General features: G+C 38.9%; 1 protein-coding gene across 3 annotated transcripts in view; it reads right to left on the bottom strand.

Annotated features, from left to right (window-relative positions):
• The window catches only part of CNTNAP4 (contactin associated protein family member 4), a 252,819-nt gene extending 233,193 nt beyond the window's left edge, over nt 1-19,626 (bottom strand). For 2 of the 3 annotated variants that reach the window (XM_023245047.2, XR_006590678.1), the window contains exon 1: nt 19,282-19,626. In XM_023245047.2, the coding sequence (XP_023100815.2) occupies nt 19,282-19,366 (85 nt within the window). In that variant the 5' untranslated portion in view covers nt 19,367-19,626. The remainder of the gene's footprint in view (nt 1-19,281) is intronic. The other variant, XM_023245046.2, reaches the window with a different exon arrangement.
• Between the last annotated feature and the right edge of the window lie 229 nt (nt 19,627-19,855).

The following is a 19,855-nucleotide window of genomic DNA, read 5'->3' as shown; positions in this document are numbered from 1 at the left end:
TTGTATGCCTGTTCTCTAGCATGCACTTCAACAGGGCAAGCACTGGGTAAATGTTTAATTAAACTGAACGTAACTTGAAGAGAACATGGTAAAATTTTAATCAACTTTTGCTATTCTATTTTATCTGCATCCTCTTTTTACACACACATTAAGTGGTAGATACTTCAGCCCAGAATGTATTTGTCCCAAAGTATTTAAGCAAACCAACTATAGGAACTCAGCCTTTTGTCATTAGAGGCAAGTCTTGAGTCTCTACTGTTTAAGCCAAGTGGCTGGGGTAGGGATAGATATTTGAGAGGGAGACAAGAAAACATCATAGTCATCAGTCACAGGGAAGAAGAATACTCCATGAAACCTTCAATTCAGGATATATTCTTGTTCCTTCCAGAAGTAAAAGACTTCATTAAAATGCAACCATGTGTGACACCAGAAAGTATTTTGGATGAGCCTTATCTCAGAAAGATTTTACTCAATATGTCACCATGGCATGAATCTTTGTAAAATATTGCATTATACATAATCACACACAATCTCAAGCAAATTTAAATATGATCCTTTGTAGGCAGGTTGGAGAAGAGAATGGAAGAAAAAAAAAAGAAACCAATATGAAGGCACTTAACATTCCTTAATCAGGAAGAAAGCAGCTACACAGGAATAGCGTATTATCCTTCTTGGAATGTAAACACATTAATAATAAAACAAAAGTGAAAGCAGCGAGCTGGAATTGACCTCTCTGCGCTCTGATGTATCTCTGTTTTCAGTGAGTCATGACATTTTGTCAGTCTTACATGCTCTCATGGAAAAAGTCTGTTGCCTGCTCCTTATCGCCGTTGTCACTATCTGGGTTATTCTGTAGCTCTTATTGCTTCTTACATGAGTTAATTTATCAGCTAAATATCTGCTTTCTATATTTCCAGGTTAGATCCCATTGCCTTGCCTTTCCCTCAGCATTCCTATCCTTCAGAGCCCGGAAGTTTTACCTTTACAAAACACAAATCTAATCAATGTCACATATGTGTGTGTGCACGTAACCACTTATAATATTAAGGTGACCCATAGAGATCAAATACGTAGGGCCTCCCGTGACCTGCCTGCTTCACGACTGTGCCTTTAGCTTTATCAGCTACCACTCCTCGCCCTCAGTCCTTCTGGACTATGTGTGGCGCATTCAGAGGCTCCATGCTTTCGTGGGGCTCGTTCTGACTGGAATGCGCCTCTCCCTTCTCTGCCTCCTGGTTCTCCTATTCATCCTTCAAGAAACAGCTTTCTCTGGAGCTCTGCCTAGAACAACCCAAATGCCTTGCCTCTCACACTGTGCTGTGCTTTTCGATAGGACCAGAAAGTGGCAAAGCTGAGCTTGAAGCCAAAACAGCAATGAGCATGTGGTCTGTAATGACACCGGTCACCCTATCAGCACCCTGAACAATACTGTACGTTTTGTTGTACAGGAAAGCAAAACCTTAGGCATAAAATATGATTTCAAAGGCTGACATACCTGGAAGCCAAAATTTCCATTCTCAAATTGTTAGCAAGAAGTTACTGATTGTGACCATTTTAACATTTCAAAACCACTGATGCTGAAGACATGTAATGATAGGTAACACGCTAATATTTGTTGAGTGAATAAATGAATAAAATGAGTAGAGTGTGTTGAAACCCCAAGAGGCCTCAGAAATTACAAGGGTGAGGAAGGCTTTAACAGATGGAAGGAAGAATCATGTAATCCAGTGAAGAGTAATTGTATGAAACCAAATATATCTAGGGATTGTAAACATTATTTCACCAAGAATTTTTATAATATATTTAACTAGTATTTCTTCCTTAAGCATAATCCTCTGAATCATCAGTGCCAACTGAAAAATAACCAGGGTCCCAAAGCATAGAATTTCAGAGTTCATTTAACATGGACCATATTCATCCAGTGTAATTCGTGGGGATAAATTTCTGAACTATCCACTCAAAGTTGGTGAAAAATGCAAAAACTCATCTTATATCAATTCTAGTAGTATTACTGGTCATTTATTGATTTTTAAAGGACATGAGAGGAAGCACATGGTCAACAAGAGTTTACCAAATAAATCAGAATGTCATTACTCCAGGAATCTAGATTGAAATGGAGTGTGTGTCACAGCCTGCCTTTTATTAGTGACTGTAAGGCATGTCTTTCTGTCTTCCCCATTTGGTTTTGGTTCTCTGAATGCAGGGATTTCTGATTTTATACCCCTACCCTGACTACAACAAGAAACTCACAGGTAGCTCTTTGAGAGTTTCAGTGGATGGATGGATAATTTGCTTACCCAACCTCCAAAATCCAGAAACTCTAGGGTAACTCTGATATTGTTTTTCTTTTTTTTTTTAATTTTTTTTTCAACGTTTATTTATTTGTGGGACAGAGAGAGACAGAGCATGAATGGGGGAGGGGCAGAGAGAGAGGGAGACACAGAATCGGAAACAGGCTCCAGGCTCTGAGCCATCAGCCCAGAGCCTGACGCGGGGCTTGAACCCACGGACTGCGAGATCGTGACCTGGCTGAAGTCGGACGCTTAACCGACTGCGCCACCCAGGCGCCCCTGATATTTGTTTTTCTGTACATCTCATCGGAAGCTTGTTTAGAAATAAGCAGAACCATGGAGGAAGGGAAGGGGGCAAAATAGTTACAAACAGAGAGGGAGGGAGACAAACCATAAGAGACTCTTAAATACAGAGAACAATCTGAGGCTTGATGGGAGCATGGGGGAGAGGGGAAAATGGGTGATGGGCATTGAGGAGGGCACCTGTTGGGATGAGCACTGGGTGCTGTATGTAAGCAAGGAACCATGGGTATCTACCTCAAAAACCAAGAGCACACTTTACACACTGTATATTAGCCAATTTTTAATGAAATTATATTTAAAAAGATAATAAAATAAATAAAATAAAATAAAATAAAATAAAATAAAATGAAACTGCTGAATGCCCAGCAAGGAAAGAAAGAAAGAAAGAAAGAAAGAAAGAAAGAAAGAAAGAAAGAAAAGAAAAGAAAAGAAAAGAAAAGAAAAGAAAAGAAAAGAAAAGAAAAGAAAAGAAAAGAAAGGAAGAAAGGAAGAAAGGAAGAAAGAAACAGAACCTTTGAAATGGCAACTGGGCAGACAGGCAGGGACTTGGTCTGCTTGTACCTTTTGCATTTAGAAGAATGTATAGCTTAAGAAACATCCATTGAGGCACCTGTTGGGATGAGCACTGGGTGTTGTATGGAAACCAATCTGACAATAAATTTCATATTAAAAAATAATAAAATACAAAATACAAAATAAAAGAAAAAAGGAAACATCCATTGAATGTAAAGTACAAAACTTATCACAACTCTCAGTTTCAAACACTCCATTGGTTCTGGGCATCAATTTTGTCTTTTAACTAAAAACAAAAACAGTTCATTCCAGGAGAAGAAATAAATTTCAACTCTAAGTTGAAACATTTGCTTGTAGTATTTCATCTGGTATTTTGCCAAGCATATGAAATATGTGGTTAAATACATTTATTTTCAACAATATCCTATTAGTTCCAAGCTATAAAACTACGAAGGTGTACTTTGTGAGAGACTGCCTTAACTGCAGAGTCACAGAAGTCCACCCAACAAATTTATTATACAAATTAATAAGAAATTCATTTTAGACCAATTAACTAAAGCCCGATGAAATCATTTTCCCTTAATATTTTTCACTTGTGTCATCAAGAAGATGAAGGAACTAGCAAGCATCTTGTCAATATTGTCATCAAAGAAAACAGTATTAAAATGGAAGTCTCATTGCTTTGCTTGATAGGGCAGATCTTTAAAGGCGTAGTGTATTCCTTATACAAGGGAAGAAGGAAATTTTAAGAGCCTCGGGCATAACTATACAAATAACTGGGCTAGATGAATAGGAGTCAATAGTCAGAGAAAGAGGGAAGCACAAAGTGCCCTTAATGCTTCTGATACTGTTCTTTTCTATAAATGGGTTGGGATTAATGAGGAACCCCACTCAAAGACATATCTGATATTTCACAGAATCCTTTCCACTCTCTGGGAGACAATCTCAAGTAGCACAGGTGTTGATTTAGCAATGGAAACAGCTCTCATTCAAAATTGTAAATCTGAAATGTTTTCTTTTTCATTTTGATCTTCATTAAATTTGGGTTGCTTTCCTTGACTTTGGAGGGAATAAAAATATTGAGGAATACTAGTCTGTTTTCATGAGATGTTGAAATTTTTCTCAAAAAGATGAAAGAAATCATAAGCTTTTTAAAAAGGAAGACAAAACTCTTACGACAGCAGGATTACCAAAATCAGTACCAAGGGAAGAGTGATACGGCATTTAAGGGGCTCTTGCCGTAAATAATGACTCATGCCTTTTGGAGAAAACATGAGGCTCGTGGGGACAACCAAAAAGCAGTGTTTGCAGCAGCCCATCAGAGGCCAGGGCATGGAGCTCCTGAGAGGGACACATGTAGGGGGGATCGGCAATGCTGCTGAGGGCTGCAGAGAAGAGACAGCGCTGTGTAGAGCTGACGGGACCAATTGATGAGTGAGCGGGTTTCCTGCAGGGTGACAGATGTGCTTCTGAGATGTGTCAGACATGGCAATCTCTACCCACCTCCTCTGATCCACGCTTGAACAAATGATACTGCTAGAAGAGACACTGAACCATCTTCAAGTGTTATAAATCCTTGAGCAGGAAAGGGAAGGGTGTAAGACAGCTACTGCTTTAAATTTCTCCTTCCAAAAGAAATTCAGATTTTCTTGCCAGACGAAGGGGACAAAGACGTGGAACCCTTCATGACCTTGACGCTTGCAAATGGCTTAAGATACTATGAGGAATCTGAAGATCACCATATACCAGGACAAGCAGATACTGGGAGACTAGGAGAATTTACAAATAAATGAACAATCAATTGGTTCAAAATAGAGGAATGTTTAAATAAGAGCACATCCACTTGATAGATTATTATGAACCATTAGAAAAGATAAATACAAAGACTATTTAGCCACAAGAGAAATGCACTGGAGAGGATGGAAAAACACCCATAAGAGGAAAGACTGGGTGCGAACAGATGCTGTGTTAAGATTGAGCGAAATAATGTATGGCAAACATCTGTTCCAGTTCCCAATACTAGAGGGCATTCTACAAATTTAAAATTAGACAAATTTTAAATTGAATTTAAGGAAGTTATTAGAATCATGGTTGTTTTTTCATTTTATTTATGTCTTATTTGTTTGTGGCTCGACATACAAGGATCACAGGAAGAAAAGGAAGAATCTGTGTGCTCTGAGATTTGCAAATAAAAAGCAGAAAAGTGCCAAAGATAACAACCTGCAAAATCAACTTTTGATAAGGGGACATGAGAAATGCATAGAGCGAATCACAACACAACTGGAGCTTGGTAACACAGAGGAGAAAGTAATTTGGAGACGGATAAAATACTATTTGTGACAGGGCACCTAGGTGGTTCAGTTGGCTAAGCAACTAACTCTTGGTTTCGGTCAAGGCCATGATCTCACAGGTTCGTGGGTTCAAGTCCTATGTCGGGCTCTGTGCTGACAGTGCAGAGCCTGCTTGGGGTTCTCTCTCTCCCTCTCTCTCTCTGTCCCTCTCCCACTAGTGCTCACTCTCTCTCTCTCTCTCTCAAAATAAACAAACATTTTTAAAAAACAAAACTTAAAAAAATATTTGTGATGTAAGACACAGCAGGGTGGGTGACAGATAAAGACGTGATTTTGATGAAGGGAAGTAAATTATCATCCTGTATTATCTCTAAGACTTGGTGGAAGGAAAATTTATAACAGAATAGTGCACACAAAGAAAATGACTTGCTTCAAAGCTAAAAAACCACTGTGATATTATAGGAAGGCATTGTTGGTGTCATGAAGGTGAGTTCCTCTAGAGGATATGAGAAACTCTCAGGTAGACAGGTGAAGAGCACCAGGTGTCGATAAAAGGAAAGAAACGTTGAAGAGACAGGGCAGTGGGAGCTAGCACCCATGGCAACCAGGCAGGAGGAGTAATGGATGAGTACCTTGGGTGTCATCCTAGCAATGCCACTGAGGAGGGATTCAACTGGAAGACGACTTCACTCACCTAAGTTTCAATCAGTAAAAGCAACATATCTGCTGCTGAACTTGCAAAAATTCTCCTAAATATCAAGAGAAGATTCATTTTATTCAGGCAGTTGAGGCAGGGAGAACATTCATTATGGACTGAATTGCGCCCCCCTGCCTCAAAATTCATATATTGGAGCCTTAACCCTCAATATGTCTCTATTTGGAGACAAAGCCTTTAAGGAGATAATTAAGGTTAACTGAAATCATAAAAGTAGGGCCTTTCAAGGGCCAGGCCCCCCTAGTGGGATGTGACTGGTGTCCTTACAAGAAGAGGAAGAGACACCAGACGTCTCTCTGACTGATCACACACCCAGCGGAAAGGCCATGTGAGGACATAGTATGAAGGTGGCCATCTGCAAGCCAGGAAGAAAGTCCTCACCAGAAACCCTGCTGGCACTTTGAGTCCCAACCTCTAGAACTACGAGAAAATAACTTTCTGTTGTCTAAGCCTCCCAGTCTGTGCTATTTGTTATGGTGGGCTTCGCAGACTGATACAATACCCAAAGGGAATAGAGAAAGGAATGGGGAAGGAGAGGGGTTAAGTGAGAAGGAAACAATACTGGCAGAATGCCTGGGTCACACAGTGTCACCATCTTGCAGAAAGGAGTTGTTTTTTCTTGGCGATTGGAGCATTTTTAGTCCCTTATAACCTGTTCTTGGGATTGCTGACTCAAAGAAGGAACTTAACGGAGTGGGTAGGTCTTTGGTACCAAGGAGCAAGGGGAGTCAATGGACATTCAGAGGATTTTACAGGTGTATACACCAAGTGATGCTTGACACGTCACTCTGAAGAGTAAAGAAGAACTTGTTGATAAAATACAAGTAACAGAATCCTTGCGAAGAAAGTAAGCATGATGCCTTATAATTTATCATGTCAGAGAGGGAAGCTTGAGACCAAGCACATGTGGGGTCCTCTTATTCAGGGGAGGTGATTCCAAAGGCTCAGAGAGAATACGAGTGTATTCCATTTCGAAGAGCAATAGATTTGACATCATGGAAATCAAGTCCAAGCCTTAGCTCTCCTCGCCCTTACTCATGGCTTTGGAAGTACGTCCTAAATTTCCATTTCCTAGTTTGTAAATAATGATAATAATGTCTGCCTCCACCACCTTAGAGTCCACAGAGTGCCACACAAAAGGAATATTTGTCAATATTAATAATAACATAGGTCAACATATGCAAGAAGCTATGAACTCTAGAGTTCCGGCAATGACAATCCTAAAGGTACACAGTGAGGAGTAAGAAACATGAAGGGATTCTAAAAAGAGTGATGAAAATTTACAGGAAATTAACAAAAAGAATATGCATACAATTCAAAGAGGAAAATAAAAGCTCAGAATTCATGAGCACTGGTAAGAATAGGTAAAGGCTATGAAGTTTTGTTTATGTAGGGAAGAGAAGACAAAGGAAGCAGCAGTTACACTCTTTATAAAGTTAATGATATAATGTTAAAAAAATAGAGAACTACAAAAGGCCATATTTCATTCTTTCTCATTGCCACGTAGTACTCCACTGTGTATATAAACCACAATTTCTTTTTTTTTTAAATATGAAATTTATTGTCAAATTGGTTTCCATACAACACCCAGTGCTCATCCCAACAGGTGCCTTCCTCAATGCCCATCACCCACCCTCCCTTTCCTCCCACCCCCCCATCAACCCTCAGTTTGTTCTCAGTTTTTAAGAGTCTCTTATGTTTTGGCTTCCTCCATCTCTAACCCTTTTTTTTCCTTCCCCTCCCCCATAGTCTTCTGTTAAGTTTCTCAGGATCCACATAAGAGTGAAAACATACAGTATCTGTCTTTCTCTGCATGATTTATTTCACTTAGCATAACACTCTCCAGTTCCATCCATGTTGCTACAAAAGGCCATATTTCATTCTTTCTCATTGCCACATAGTATTCCATTGTGTATATAAACCACAATTTATTTATCCATTCATCAGGTGATGGACATTTAGGCTCTTTCCACAATTTGGCTATTGTTAAAAGTGCTGCTATAAACATTGACAATAAATTTCATATTAAAAAAAGAGAACTAATTTTACTTTTCTTCTACCCTCCGTAAAGGAAAAAAGTCTTCAAATGAGAAAATGTAAAATACAAGCCAACATAAAGAAACTGAAGTCCAAGATAGATGAAGAAGTTGAAGATTTCTTTCTGGAATGCAAAAACAACTTTGTAGTACAACTTCCAAACTGGAGGAGATCACTGGCAGGTGCTGCAGAGATGGGGCGGCACAAGGATGACCCGGACAGCGACAGGCGCGCTTCGAACTTTACACTCATGATGTTTTGTGTTTGCCTGTCCACTGAGTCCTTAGTCCAAACATGATGTGAGACAGTGGCCTATCAAATTATAATATGAAAGGGGGTGGGGAGGGGAAGATAGAGATAGCGAGAGCCAGTAAGAAGTGGTTGGCTGTGATGATATTCATTCTAGTGGATTACGACACACGAGAATCAAGTACTCAGCCTATCTAAATGAAATACACCAGAGATAAATACAAAGGCAAAAAAAGGTTTTTTTTAAAAGGAAAAATACATGGTCTCCTAAATAAAAATGTTAAGTAATCTTTTTAAAGAAATTTTTTTAATGTTTATTTATTTTTGAGCGAGAGGGTCAGAGCACGAGCAGGGGAGGGGTAGAGAGAGAGGGAGACACAGAATCCAAAGCAGGCTCCAGGCTCTGCTTTGAGCCTGAAATGGGGCTCAAACCTACTAATCGTGAGATCATGACCTGAGCCGAAGTCAGATGCCTAACCGACTGAGACACCAGAGGCCCCAAAATACATCTTATCTTTAAAAAACACACATTGCTCCAGCTTACCCTGATTCTGTTCATCTCCTCTCTTTTTGGCGTTTCAAGTGAAACAAATCCAGATAAGTCACCTTTTGGTGTATTCTTTTCACATTTACCGAATATCCTCTTTTCTCCAGGCACCGTGCCAGGTGTTGCAGACACAGAAATGATTAAAATAATACCTTCGCCTTTCAAAGATTCCACCATTTTGTAAAGGAGACATATTCTCTAAAAACACACTTCGAGAGTCTGTGATCAGGGCAGGAATAGGTGAGCACGCAAGGTGCTACGGGGCATCTGCCAAGATGGTGACAGTTGAGATGGTTTGATCAGGGAAGACTCCACTGAGGAAGGAAGTCGGGTTTGCTTTAGGTAGACGTTTTTCAGGAGGATTTAGAGAGAAGTGATTGATGGCCATCAGGCAAAGGGAACAGCAGATGTAAAGGCCAGGTCAAAAAGGCCAGAGGACATGGGGAGGGGCAGCCCTGTGGTAGAGACACAGCAGCTGAGACAGAGGAACACGGAACAATCGATGAATACAGAGGACAAAGATATTTGCTGTGCTAATAAGGCTGAACTTACTGTTGGAAACACCTAGCAATGAGATAGTGCTACAAGGCAGGAGTTACTTTCTTTTTCGATAAAACCTTAAAGTTGATTAAAGATATCAATGTATTACAGCAGGCTTCCTTAAAAATACAATAATATGTGTAGTATTTAAAAATCACGCATGATGTGGAACGGAAGGAACTGAAGTCCCAGGAAGTCATGAGGGAAGAAGGAGACAGCTGCTGCACTGGTCCTACCAGCCAAATCAACCCTGGCAATCTGTAAGATGACAGATGCCACAGCCAGATCATCCTCAAATCCAGGAGAAGGAAAAAGGAAAATGATCAAGGCTCAATTTTGCTAATTCAGAAAATCAGAGAACTGCCAGCATCTTCTCTGGAGAATGTTTCACTGATTACTAATACTACATACATTCTTTTCATGCTAATCTGTTTCATGTTGCAACTACACACACACACACACACACACACACGCAGGCACGCACGCACGTGCGCGTAGAGAAACCATTCCATAGGCAAGCACACAGCAAGGCTTTCAAGAAATGAATGTGGTCATTTACAAGGCCACACCACTAAATGGCTCAGTTTTATATGTCAAGCATAGCAAATTATGATGATCATCATTTTATTCTTAGTACCTAAAATTCTACCTCATATTTTATTAGCCCACTTTTTCCATTTCTCTAATAGATATTTGACTATGAGATACTTTATTTCACCACGTTCTGTTTTGTGATTAGGTCCTATAGGATGCTATGAGTTTAAGAAACCAAATGTTACCTTCATTGTTTGCTCTTTGCTTTCTTAAATGTAGCCTACTTCCTTTCCCAAATCATCCTCTCTTTTGTTTGTTTAAGGAAAGGCTACACATCTTATGATCCTTAAAAGATTGTGTTATGACATTTCACAGGTGCCTGACGTTTTCTTAACAGGATTATAATACAGACTCCATGTTAAAGCACAACACTTCAAATAAGCACAGAAATCATATACACAGTGGAACAAAAGAGCCTATCTGAGCAGCTTTATAACCTCGCACGATATTCCCTCGCCACCACTTAAGATAGAATTGTTTTTATTTCAGCAGTGTTCTTTTAATTAAGTCCTAAACATCCAAAATATGGCAAATGTAAATATGTATTATAAATCCTTAATTAAGAGGATCGCTAAGCTTTCACGGAGCTTCCCGCCTTAGAGATGGATTCTTTTTGTTTAAAATCAGCCAAAATCGAGAGATAAAAGTGAATGATGTGAACAATGTTAAACTTTGTTTATAAGGCCCTTCTCTTGGCACCAGTGTCACTTTACTGCACTGTCTTCGAGAGTTACATTCTGCTTCAATTTATCTACTGGCATTTAAGCCAAAATCTCTCCAGCCATTTTCTGCCTTCGTTGTCATGTTCAGAAAGACTAGCAACGTGGGACCAGCTAGAAGTTAAGTGTTCGAGTCTGTGAGTTCTCCATGTCATATCCTAGAAAATAAAGCACTGTGGGATCACCAAAGAGCAACATTGCCCCTCTGTTTGGGATGAGGTGAAGTTAAATCCAGAAAGACCTCTTGCTAATTTTTAATCCCACATACAGTTATTCTGGTATCGTACCAACAAATAAAGAATCCTATTCTATACTCCAACATTACTTAGTTAAAAATGTGCCACTCAGGGGCAATGTTTTCCATTTCTCCACCAATATGAACCATTCCCCAATTCCCACCAAGAGTATCTTCCAAGATAAGCACGTGAGCACACATGCGTGCACACTCACATGCATGCGCGTGCGCGCACACACACACACACACACACACGCACACATGCACTGACAATTTCATCTCAGCAACTTATTTCCCTTACAGGCCATTTTCAATTTAGCTCCTTCTTTCTGTTTGGCTATCGGCTGATCAATATAATTTAAAAGACAAACACATAACAATATCTTTGAAAACTAAAGATGTCCTGAAGATCTAAGTACACACACACACACACACACACACACACACACACACACACACACACACCTTAGGGCACAATTATTAGCCCAGAGAGAAATTTCACTTTCTCAAATTTTCCCAAAAATCTCTCTCTTGAGTCTGACAGAGCAAAGGTCATGTTGACAGGAAACCATGGTGCTCTCAGGTGTGGGTCCTTCAGTTGAGACATCTATTCAATATCATCCAGGTATCTACCAACTCTAAGGTTTGCAACCAATTCCAAAAAGAGTTTATCAGTGCCCTTATTTAAAGGGCATTTTAAAAAATCTCCATATATAGGTTATAACTGCAGAGGAAATCAAGTAATAAAATTAAAAGTTACAGTTTGCTTTGAAACTATACAATAAATGCAATTTAGGAAGGCAGGTGAATTTATATATTTGCATGCTGTTTCTAAACCAATACCCACCTATGACCTCAGTTGTAAGTACCATAATTGCCAGTGGGGAAAAAATGGTCACAGAAACAAATATGCCTTTTATGATTTAGAAGCACATAATATCTTATTCTAGAGCACTGCCAAGTAATGAGAAGTACTTAATAAAAAAAGTAATTAGAGCTATAGCCAACTGATACGTATCATACCATTTTTTTCCTTTGTGATTTAAAAACCTTAGAGGTAAATTTCATCACTGCTCTATTAAATACTTATGGCATTAAAAACTTTTATAGTTACTAATTTTAAACTACTTAAAATGTCAAATGTTTTCAAGCTTCACTCACTTTCCCAATTATTACAATGGAATGACTCATTAACTGTAATATAAACAGACCCAATTTTACCTCCTGTTATGCTATGTCTCTGATTTTATTACCAGCGTACCACTTTTCCATGAACCATGACAAAAATCCATGGGGAGGGGGGAAAAAAACAAAACCAAAGCAAACACATACACTTCCTCTTCATATACCAATTTTCCTCAAGAGAACTGAAGGAATAATGAGAAGTTGAAATGCACTTTACATGTACATTCTTTACGTTTCCATAACACTGTAGTTTCAGGTACCATGTACGTGAATACTTCAGCAAAAGACATTTGGACAAAAACTTTACCCTCCAGAAATCAATTAGGAAACAAAAGTATCTTTACTTGTGCAGGAACATATCAGATTTGGTCTGTACCAAATGGACTCTGGAGCAGTCAGCATTGGGGAAGGTTGAAATTCACAGTTTAAAAAACAAGGAAAGCTGGTTGGAGAAGTCAAATAAAAAAATACATATATGCATACACACATACATGTGTACCTAATTGAGGCACACAGGTGGATAGCTAGCCTTAGAGCCCATGGAAAAAATGTAAATGTTGCAACCTCAGACATCAGTTTCTCCCTAAAAAAGCAGTCAAGAAGATAATCCAATGGTCAATGATACTTCTGTTATTTAGAAATGCAATTTACTGTCATTTAGAGTTATGGTTAAACTATTATTTCTCAAGAAATTTTTAAGTCTGTTTTTAAGAAAAAACCCTCAAAGCCTTCAAATTACAACATACATCTCCAGACTAAATTATTTCATTTAAGTATATCTAGTTAAGTGAGGCTTTTCAATGAGTTCATTCTTTTAGAAGCACTTTCAGTGATAATCATAGGGTCTCCTAAAGCTCCCTAATTTTTGTCCTCACTTAGTTCAGGGCATTTATTTCTCTTTCTTAGATCTTTTCTTTTAAGTGACCTTAGCATTTTATCCTACAATTCAAGACCTGTTTTTAAAGCTTGGTTTGTTAAAGAGTATTTCTAAAAGTCCGTAATTGAAAGCGCCCTTCAAACAATTATCCACATATTCTCTGAGAATTCACTCCACCATCACCACCACCACCAACACAGCTCACTTCACCTCGTGAATGCAGCGAATTCTTGAAACATCTCCTATTCTATGCAAATATTCTGCCAGAGGTCTCCTCTTCTCTACCATACTCGTTGTCTTGAAAAACAGCACTAATTCTAGATAAACACTAAATAAGTAATGGAGGCCAAAATTTCTGAATCAATAAAAATTTTTAAAAAATAAGCTAGGCAAGAATTGAAATACCAGCCCACTGAAAAAAATTAGATCAAAGCCTGCATTATTTAATATTTCACCAGAGATATTCACTACCAACCTAATTATACATATCTGGGATGTATATAACAATGTTGGATAAGCTTTCATAACTCCTCCTACTGTTTTCAGGGGCTGGGTCGGTCTGTGAACTTTTAATGACCAAGGAGGAAAGGTGGAGATTTTAAAAGGAGAATGGAGGACTTAGGTAAACTGACTAGCTGGCAACCCAAAGGTCGTGGAATTCATTAGTTGATAATATTAAGGCCCTAATATTGATTTATCTGAGGTAAAAGTAACTCAAATTCTACATACGGGATCAAATGGAGAAAAATGGATAATTATGGAGCAAGACTGATACTCTACTATGAAAAAATTCACAGCCATGTAATGATAGTGTCACTGTCCCTCATCATCAGTTCACAGCAGTCATGCGCTCCACCGAAGTTCTTGCTGACACCCAGAGTAAGTCACATTGGAGGGAGCTCTGTGAGACTATCCTTGGTTGTCTTTGATTTGGAAACTGGTCTTTGGGTGGTAAGACAGGACTCTTCATTAAAGCTGAGCCATTAAAAACAAAATTACGAAAAATAAAGTATTTTAACATATGGCTACTTACTTTGGAAAAAAATGTCACAATGGAATTAGAGTGAAAAGAATTTGTAAAATGTTAGGCTCCATCAAATTTTTAACTGAAAAAAAAACATTAAACAGGGTAATGTAAATAAAATGAGGCCAATGAGCAGTTCTTGGAAACTAAAAGTAAATACAACTCCAAATGGACAAGACATTTACATAAAAATTAATTATGTTGGCATGAGTAGGTGAAAGGCACCTGCTTAATTATTATGAATTCTCAGTGGGGAGTGCTTAAATGAAAATCTATTTTTTAATTTATTCTAGCAAGTTTGCCAATTTCAAAATTTGTAGGAAGCTGCTACTGTAAAAGTCATAGGGACCAGAACACTCTTCCAGTAACATCATCTCCCTCATACAATCAGTGATTCCAAGTGCAAGTTTCTGATTAGTATGGAATGGGATAATTTACACTCATGAAAGTATAAAATAACAACAGAATGTTCATTTAAAATATCTAAGATGCTGAAGCTTTACAAAGAGTTGCAAGTAATTGGTACCTGTATGTTATTCAGAAATAACAGATTTCTGAATGAGAAAGTCTTGAAGAAGAAACACACGAGGAAGATACTAATCTGCAGGTCTCCTCTTTAATAGTTCCTGGTAATACTAGCATTACTTTCAGTACCATGATTCCACAAGTACATATTTCTGTGCTAAATAATTAAGACTGAATTTTATCATAGAACTATAATGTATATACGACCCATGTCTCACCATTATTTTGTATGTTACTTAAATTAAGTGTCAATGAACTTTATCTATAAAAGGCCAGATAGTAAAGAATATCATGTAGGTCTTTATAGAAAGAGAGGGACATCAATTTTAAGAACATTTTATTGATAAAATGCAAAATGTAACAATAATTGAGTACAAATTTTTGCCATACGGGTCTAGTAATGAGAGGAATGGATGACTGAAATTGAAATTTCATGTAACTTTTTTGGACCACAAAGAACTCTGCTTTTAATTTTTTCCAAACATTTAAAAATATAAAAACCACCCTTAGCTCACAGGCTCTACGAAACAAGGCAGCGGGCCGGGCTGTATTTGGCCACTGGGCCATATCTCGCCAACCTCTGAGCTAAATATTATTACGTTATCTGACAATTGATATTATGCAATTCTATTAACTTGTTTTCACTGAAGAGGTAAATTAATTCCATCTTGATACCGAGATTGGGTCCCCTAAAGGAACTGTTTGTATCTGATACAAATTCTGCAATTAAGTTCAGGAGACAATGATGTTTATCACTTAGAGTAAGCACTATGTTTCATGTGGAAGTCCTACTTTTGATCCCATGTTAGCTGTGAGCTGCGTTATCCCCGGAGGTGGAGGCTGCCCTTATTAGAAATTACTGGGGATGCCTACAATCAGAAGTAGGGAGAATGTACCAAACTGGTGAAAACAAACTAGTATCATTGCTAGAAAAGGAAGCCAAAGCGCATGCTCACTTCTATGTCCAAAGCTCAGCAATTTATGCATTGTGTCATGTAATTATATTTTATTAGTACTTCACTGTTACGGTCTAGTTATTGTTTTGCCACGGAAAGAAATTCTTGGGAGAAGAAGGAAAAAGAAGGAAGCTTTGAGAAAGAATCACAAGGTGGAGTTTGAACAATTTGGGAATCTGTCCAGTTGCATTCACACAGCATCCCAAAGCCCACAAAAGTGATCATCTGCTCAAGGAATTACCTTCACCTATTGCTGATTTCAACATATTCTTCGCAGGCTTCCCTTAGGGTAGGTATCAGATAAGCCTTTTTTTTCAATTAGATAAAAGAAAGAACTTAACTTCTAATTAAGTCATTCATAAGCTACTTGGTGAGCATTAAATATTTTCAAAGTAAGGCTGGGGAGGAGGTCAGAAAGCCTTCATCACATGATCTGCAAGAGTAAAAATAACAACAGGACTCTTACTTGCCTTAGTATATACACCCATTCCTTCTTTTGTGGTGAGTCAGCCTCTCCCCCCAAAACATCTTAGGGTTCAGGAAGAAACTATGAGTCCATAAGAACAATTATAAAAATAGAGGTCTTCCTTCTCAGTGCATGTCTCTTAGTAGCAAGTGAAGAAACCAACAGCCTGTGCAACGTATGAAACAGCAAGCCCTTCCACCAGGATCCGTCTCTAAACTTTCAAGAAAGGAACACCTCAATACAGTCACAAATCTGTCTTGACCAGAACATAGAGGAAAGACCTGGGGCTGATTCACTGGTTTTGAAGTGCCAAGTAGGGCGCTAGTAGGCAAAGAATGTGGTCCATTCAACCTACTTCATCTTTAGACAGGTAAGAGGAGTAAGCGGAGCCACCAAATATGTGTGAACACATGGGGCCGGTGGTTTTTTACAGATTTATACACATATATACACATGCGCATACACATAGACATACATACATGTATATTTGTGTGTGTCTGCACAGAACCCTTCTGATGTAAAGTCACCCTGTTGATTAACTAGACCATCTAACATTCAAATTAAAGGGCATCTAATCCCTGAGCTGTGCCTGGTTTACAGAGTGCTGTCCCATGAAAACTTACACATTGGCAGCCCGGGATAGTTTTGGGCTGACTCAGTGAATAACTGATTTGCTCCTGGTGAATCAGCTGTAAATAAAGGGAGAAGGTCTTTGTATTCACCTGGCAGACCGACCTTTAATTTTCTTTATTTATATTCAGTTCTCCCTGACTTTAATATTGGTATCCGAGATTGATTCATGTTTTAACACAAAGTCTTGTCCAGAAGAATTACTGGAGTTATTTTAACACTTTCAAAATGTTTAAGCTGGTTGATGGTCACTTGTCCATACACTGAACCCAACCTTGCTGGGAAACATATACACTTGTTCTTCTAAACAAGACAAAAGATACGAAGCTCCTATGTAGTAAGTAGACCTTGCTTCCTTACAAAAAAAAAAAAAAAAAAAAACAACCCAAAAACAAAAACAAAACCCCAAAAAACCCAAAAACAAACACACAAAAAAACCTAACTATTAAAGAATAAAATAAAAATTAGGCAATGAATTTTTCTCTTATATATATTGCTGCAAATCATACCACCTAGGTAACATTAACAAGAAATTACTACATGCAATGTTAATTATATGAGGGCACTTACTGCATTTTTGACACTTTAAGGACTGTCAACTCAATATATATGGTAAGCAAGAACTCCAACTTTAATATTTAAAGAATTCCTAATAATTTAAAATTCTATAGGTTCTTTAAGTTTTTCAAATACTTAGAAGAGCATTAAACCACTTCGTGAACAAACGAAAGCTGAGAAAATACAGAACCGGAGTTGGAATTTTAAGTGTCAGCCGGAGGCTCAGCCAAAGCTAAGCACCCCTGAATTTCCTGCTCTCCTCAAGTCTCAGCAGCTCCTCTGAGATGTATTCAGTAAACACACTAAAAGATGCGTTACAAAAAGAAAGCTATTTCATGTCGATGTGCCTTTTACTGGATTTCAAGAAAACAAACATAAACAACCATCAATAAAACAAGTATCAATCGCACTCACACATTATAAACCCAAACGCAGGCAGTGTCTTGGAAAGACAGGACTGTGTCTAGGCCAGACTTCCAGCTCTGCTTTTCTGAAGGGAAGGATGCTTCAAGTGATGTGCTTCACATTGTAAGAGTGACCTCTAGTGCCTTCCTTTTTTGTTGAACTTCTGTAGTTGGACGATGAATTACTTCTGCCTTCTCTGCAAAACTTTGTGTGCAGGGGTCTGCGTGTCTGTCGTGTTACCGTTTGTCTACTACAACGCTTGTCAAATGCTACCATGACAGCATTCGAAGACTGTGACTAGGTGAAAACATGCAAATTTTCTGGTCTCCTGGAATTCTTATACAACCAAATTAAAACTGAATCTGAAACACAGGACAGCCATCTGAGGGATGTTCTCCTCTTGCAGAGTGATAGATACACCATACCATTAAATGAGCTAATACTGCATGGAAACCTGACATCACAGTAGCCACACAGTGTAAAAGGGACATTTGGCCTGTGCCAGGTGGGCCATTTATTATGTTTTCCCCACATCAAAGTGCTTCAGTGTCCTCAAGGGATGTGCCACAGCAAATGCCTGATTACTGGCTTGTTCGTATCCCCTAAACGTAACCCTGGTTATACAGCAGCAGCATAAATTCCTGAACAGGCCTCATAGCCCTTTCTGGAAAAGCAATTGAGCTTTTCTTTTTAAATCAGAGAAAGAGGTAAAAAGTTGAATTTGCAGAGCTTACTTATCATTCATGGAGGATATAGAAATTCTCCCATTTAGAGATTTAGGCCAAATATAACTTTTAAAACTTTTTCCATCTCCAATAAAAAGTGGATGAAGGGACTTCGGCCAAATTATTTCAGATGATACTTAAACAAGAAATAAAGTCTTAATAAATCTTCCCTGAATCAAATAACTTAGAATATTCAACCACAAATGTATAAAGTTAAAAATAATACTTTTAAGAATTAATACTTCTGACAAAGCACCTGAATGTTTTTCCTTTAAGCAAACTGTAGGAATCAAGCCCCCTCTTTCAAGAGTACTCAAATCTCATTCTATATGGAATGAGGGCACAATTCTTAATACTGAGGTTCACCTCCACCAATTTTGCTCCTGAATTCTGCAGTGCATTTCAGTTATCAGCCTGGCATCATTTTAAAGATGCAGTCTGCCAATGCAAACTTCAGAAACCTAAGCTAATGCAGCATAATGTGAAGTATGCCAGTTGTTTTCCTGTTAGACATAATTCCAATAAAATTCAGTAATCCTTAAAAAGGAAGAAATGAAGACATTCACAGGCGATTCCCTGGTTAAGATGCTAATTTAATGTTTTACTAGAACTTGAGCTTTATTCAATGAATATTCAAAGATGAGAGGATAAGAGTCTGCTCCTGGACAAAAAAAAAAGAAATGACACTTTGCATATTTTGACCAGACCAGGAAGAAAGACATGTGTAAAGCAAGTCACATTCGCAGGATTTTTAAGTGAGGCTTCATTTATAGCAATATGCTTTGCAGCAATTCCAGTTGCAAAAAATAATCATAAAAACAACAGAATTAAAGTTTCGCAGACAGCCCCCACCACCACCACCACTGCAAGTTTTAAATCATTTGCTGTATACTTACAGGAATTCCCAGCTATAACCCTGTTCCAATTTTGAGTAGATAACAGAAGTAGCGTCTTGAGGACAGCTCCAGCGACAGACCCCATGTTCACATTTACTGGGCTCCCCCAAAAGATCGTGAGTGGCTCTCCGTGCCGTCTGGGTCTTCAGCACCTCTGGGTCTCTCAGTGGCTCTCCCTCCTTTCTCTCTCTCACTCTCTTTCTCTCTCTCTCTGTCTCATACACACACACACACACACAGACACACACGCTCCCCACACAGGCACATACACGCTCCCCCCCACACAGCCCTGGTTCCTCACTGAAAAGCACCCAGCATCTTTCCGAACAAGCATCCACACCGACCAGGCCACGCCCACTCCTCGCAGCGGCGGTCCCCGACCGTGGCCGCGGTCCCTCCTCCAAATTCACAGCGGCGCTCAGAACCCACCGCGCGCCGAGCCGCTGATGGAAGCTGCACCTGCAGACGAGGCCTGCTGCTCCGAGGCCTCCTCGGGGCTCCCTCCCCGCCCCGCTCTTCTCCAACAGTCCTTAACCCTTTCTCCCCTCTGGAAGTGTGGGTGGGGGAAGGGGCG

The sequence above is a fragment of the Felis catus genome, chromosome E2 (assembly GCF_018350175.1).
Source record: "Felis catus isolate Fca126 chromosome E2, F.catus_Fca126_mat1.0, whole genome shotgun sequence".
NCBI classification, from domain to species: domain Eukaryota; kingdom Metazoa; phylum Chordata; class Mammalia; order Carnivora; family Felidae; genus Felis; species Felis catus.
Note: the sequence above shows the minus strand (reverse complement) of the source record. Positions and strands in the feature narration are given on the sequence as shown.